At 45.8% G+C, this 5000-nt stretch overlaps 1 protein-coding gene across 1 annotated transcript in view; it reads left to right on the plus strand.

Annotated features, from left to right (window-relative positions):
* LOC143276155 (band 7 protein AGAP004871-like) overlaps positions 1–5000 on the plus strand; it is a 65844-nt gene that overhangs the window by 114 nt on the left and 60730 nt on the right. The window contains exon 1 of the mRNA XM_076580574.1: positions 1–118. This exon is cut by the window's left edge and continues 114 nt beyond it. Coding sequence (XP_076436689.1) covers positions 40–118 — 79 coding nt within the window. The 5' untranslated portion in view covers positions 1–39. The remainder of the gene's footprint in view (positions 119–5000) is intronic.

Here is a 5000-nt window from a genome sequence, read left to right on the forward strand (position 1 = left end):
CTCTTGTGCCGTCGTCTGCTTGCTGATAATCCAGCGAAAATGTCCGTGGACAACAAGCATAACAGCACTCCGCATGCTTCTACCTCCCAACCCGAAGACAGAGGTGTGGTGTTTGGGGGTAAGTGTGGTGGTGGTGGTGGAAGGTGGGGGTAGGGGTGGGGAGGGAGGGAGGTTTTTGGGAAGGGGCTGCGAGAGGATGATGGATGTTGAGGGATGTGTTAGGAGGGGATGAGGGTGGGGAGATATTCGATTTGTTGTTTGCAGACTGACGACGGTTTTGTTTTTTGGGGGGGTGGGGGTGGGGGTGGATGTTGGTGGAAGTGGTTTGTGGCGTTTCATGTGGTAATGTCACGGTGCTTGGCACGGGTTCTTGTGAATGGTGTGTGTGTGTGAGTGTGTGTGTGTGTGTGTGTGTGTGTGTGTGAATATGATTCTCTCTCTCTCTCTCTCTCTCTCTCTCTCTTTGTCTTCATATCTCCTCTCTCGATTTCTCACAGTCTGACTCTCTTAGTCACGCACACATACATGCGCATGCACGCACACACACACACACACACACACACACACACACACACACACACGGGAAAGATTGAGATACTAAAGACGCTGATACAAACACGTATATTTCGTCATTATGAAAAAAAGCCTCCACTCCCCACCTCCACATCCACCCCCTTGGATCCCAGTTGTCAGTCATTTGATATTAAGATCGACAAGACTGTTACCATAATTGTTAATGAAGACTGGAGATGAACGAGAGAAAGAAAGTGTGTTCATCCTGTCTAAGAGTAATGCCTGTCTCTGTCCCTCTGTTTCTGTCTGTTTGTCTCTGTCTGTCTATCTCTCTGCCTTTTTGTCTTTATTTGTCTATCTATCTGCCAGTCTGTCTCTCTATCTCTGTCTGTCTCTCTGTCTCTCTCTCTCTCTCTCTCTCTCTCTCTCTCTCTCTCTCTCTTCCCCCCTCTATCTCCCTCTCTCTCTCCCTTCTCTCTCTCTCTCTCTCTCTCTCTCTCTTCTCTCTCTCTCTCTGTGTGGTGTTTCTGATTATGACCGTCCATTATTAATGATATAGACATTTTTCTGACAAAAACTTAATGTATGCATTGTGTAAAGAATCCAAGGAAGACGAGCTGCATTTAGTACTGTGTTGTCCAGCTCAAAGCGATATCAGACAAAAACTTGTTCCTTCAAACTATCACCGTCGCCCATGTGCCGTTAAACTTTGTCGATGTCGACCGCTGGTTATCGTTGTTAAGAATTTGTCAACTTTCTCGCAAAATGCATTTAGATTTTTAGAGATAATGTAATGTCTTAACAGTATTATTCAAAGTACAGTTTCGTTTGATGTGACCGTTGGAACGTGTATGGATTTTTTAGGTGGGTGTGATGTAAGTACTTGTTTGTCCATGTGCACCCTTTCATGACGGGCTGTGGCCAAATAATGAATAAATGATTCACATTCTCTCTCTCTCTCTCTCTCTCTCTCTCTCTCTCTCTCTCTCTCTCTCTCCCTCTGTTTGTGTGTGTGTGTGTGTCTGTCTGTCTGTCTGTCTGTCTCTCTTCCCTCTCTTTCTCTCTCTCTCTCTCTCTCTCTCTCTCTTCTCTCACTCAGACACACACACACACACACTCACTCACTCACTCACTCACTCTCTCTCTCTCTCACTCTCTCTCTCTCTCTCTCTCTCTCTCTTTGAGTTGTCTCTGTGTCTCATCTGGGTTTACTTTTACACAAAGTCAAAACTGAAACTGTTTTTCCCAATTACTCCTCTTAAAGACTAACTGCAGTGATGTTTAGCCTGGGAAACTGATGCCCTTGACCGCTCTCGCTGGAGGACGGTGTGCTCTGGTATAAACACGTTTGAAAACAAGAGAACGCTGGCCATTAAGGAGAAGCGTGAGCGAAGGAAGCAGGGCTCAACTTCTAGAGGCGATTTCCCTTGCAACACCTGTGGGAAGTGCTGCGCATCCAGAATCGGCCTCTTCTCCCATATGAGGACACACACCGACAGATAAGCCTGCCTGCCTACCCATCCGTCGGTCCCACGGGAGACTCCATTATCATGGACGGGACGTATCATTTTTACCGAAGTCGGTTTGTAGTATGATAGTCTTTGCGTGCGTTCCGTTCTCAAGTTAACTCTTTCCATACGAACGGCGAAAGAGACGACGTTAACAGCGTTTCACCCCAATTGCCATCATCAAAATATTTCAAGCGGAAGGCTCTTATACTGAAGAGGTGAATGTTGACAAAGAATACCACAATTCTGACGACGGAGGCTAAAGGTTGGGTCATTCAGACACCCACTGGACATCCGAGGGGTCTGTGTAGAGGAGAAGAGAGGACTGGTCGTACTGAGTGAGTTAAACGCTGAGACATAACCAACAACTGCAACGTAGTATAACCGGCAAGTCAAACGCATGTACGACGGGTGTCGTGGTCGAATGGTTAGAGCGGAGGATTCTCACCTGAGTTTCCTTTCTTTGATCCCCTGTTATGGCGCACCTGGTGGGTCAGTGGTGGAGATTTTTCCCATCAGCGAGGTCATCATATGTGCAGACCTGCTAGTGCCTGAAACCCCTTGCTGTGCAGACGCAAGCAGATCAGATACGCACGTTAACTCACTCAGTACAGCCAGTCCTCTCTTCTCCTCTACACAGACCCCTCGGATGTCCAGTGGGTGTCTGAATGACCCAACCTTTAGCTTCCGTCGTCAGAATTGTGGTATTTTTTGTGAACATTCACGTCTTCAGTGTAAGAGCCTTCCGCTTGCAATATTTTGATGATGGTAATTGGGGTGAAACGCTGTTAACGTCGTCTCTTTCGCCGTTCGTATGGAGAGAGTTAAAGATCCTGTAATCCATGTCAGAAGAGAGAGACAGAAAAAAACCCCTTTGAATTTACTCTTCTAGTTCAAGAATGACCTCCGGTCTTGACCTAGTGCATTCTTTTATATATATAAAGAAAGTTCGCCATAGAAATAGCTAAGGTTCTGACTGCGCTTCACACAGCAGAAGGAATGTGGTTGCTGACGTTCTGAAGCAGTCCAGTTGCATTGAACCTGACCGACAGTATACAGGACAGCCGGCGACAGCAATTTCTATGGCTGTCTCAGCTGTTCCGAGTTTGCAGTCGGCAGTGCTGGTTACAAACCACTAGCTGTCACGTGACAGCTTGTAATATGATATTGTATATAATTACGTATGCGTGTGTATATGTATTTGTGAATTATGTGTCTGTCTGACTTTCTTTGCATACTGTTTTCTTTTGTCCTACGTAGTATGGAAATAATGCTTGTAGTTATTAATTTCAGACGAACCTTGTTTCAGTTGTGTAACATCCGTTTCTTTCTCTTCCCCCCCCCCCTGCTCGTTTAGTATATGCACGGGCAACAGAACATGGCAATAAGATGTGTATGATATAACAGAAATGAAAACCATGAGCTGATACCGCTATTGATGTGGCCGCCCAAGGCTCACAGCTAAAAGCTCGCCCCCCCCCCCCCCCATCTCCCCCCAGCCCCCCCACCATTCCTCCCCCGCCCCCATCACCCCGCTCGGCCACACTGCAACCCCCAACGGGGCTCACACTTTTGGGTCAAAGACCCCAGGCAAAAAAAAACTGTACATGAATCTAGGGTCTTTAATGTGGCCGCACTTAGTCATTGCAAGTGAGGTGAAGTTCTACAAATAATACATGAATTTAGGGTCTTTAGTGTGGCCGCACTCAGCCACTGTAAATAAGGTGAAGTTTTACAAATGCCATTTAAATCTAAGTTCTTTGGTGTGGCCGCACTTAGTCACTGCAGCAAGATGAAGGTTTTCAAATAAAACACAAAATATTGGGTCTTTAGCCTGGCCACACTTTATCACTGCAGTAAGATGAAGTAAGTGTGGCCACACTTTGTCACTGCAATAAGATGGTTTTCAAATAAAACACAAAATATTGGGTCTTCAGTGTGATCCCACTTAGTCACTGCAGTAAAGTGAAGTTTTGCGAATTATACATAAATCTAAGGTCTTTAGTATGGCCGCACTAAGTCACTGTTTTACAAATAATACATAAACCTAGGGTCTTTGGTGTGGCCGCACGTAGTCAGTGCAGTAATGTGAAGTTTTACAAATCATAAATACATAAGCCTGGTGCGTGTTGCACCAAGGGACCTCGGTTTATCGCCTCGTCTGAATGACGAGACACTTAGTTTGATTTTCCAGTGAAACTTGAGATAAAGAACTGGAGCAGGAATCGAACCCAAATCTTCACTGACACTGTATCGGCAGATAATCGTATCAACCATTCTGCCACCTTACTCTCTGCACCAGCCCAGAGCTGAGTGTGTTGAATGCTGGGCTCAAGTGGAGCACTGGGACCAGAGTAGACCGGGGGTCCTGCGTTTCGTTGATGCGTCTTTTCAGAGTATTGCTGCAGTTGCTTGACCTTCACGGCAGGTGTCTCGTTTCTCTCGGGCCTGGTTGGTGGCCGGAGGAGGAGGAGGAATTTTGTTTAATGTCCCGTCACACATTTCGGTGATTGAAGTCATTTTGTTAAAGTATTTTTGAATACATTTGAGTATTATCGGTTAGAAGGGGTGGGAGACGTGAATGAATGGAGAGTTAGGGGGAAACTGGGCAAACGAGGGTGAAATTTGAAAACAAAATCAAAATACAATTACAGGAAATTACTTAAAGGACTTCGTAAAAGAGAAGTCGTTAAACTAACAAGGAACTGGTGGCTGGATATGTTTGAAAGGGAGTGTGAGTGGAGTATCGTCCATGTCATGTGATCCCATATACAACCACATCCAGTCTTTCTCTTTTGAGTCCATGGCAGACTCTAGTTTGAGTTGGGGCTGGCCACGGACCAAAAAATCCCACGATGATAATTTTGTTTTAGCCTTGTCTGGGTTCATACTCATGCATGTTCTTCTATTCTCCAGTTCGCGACGCTAACTTGCCTTATCATTACTGCTATCATCACCGCCACCACCACCACAGCCATC

Source organism: Babylonia areolata, chromosome 31 (genome assembly GCF_041734735.1).
Source record: "Babylonia areolata isolate BAREFJ2019XMU chromosome 31, ASM4173473v1, whole genome shotgun sequence".
NCBI classification, from domain to species: Eukaryota; Metazoa; Mollusca; class Gastropoda; order Neogastropoda; family Buccinidae; genus Babylonia; species Babylonia areolata.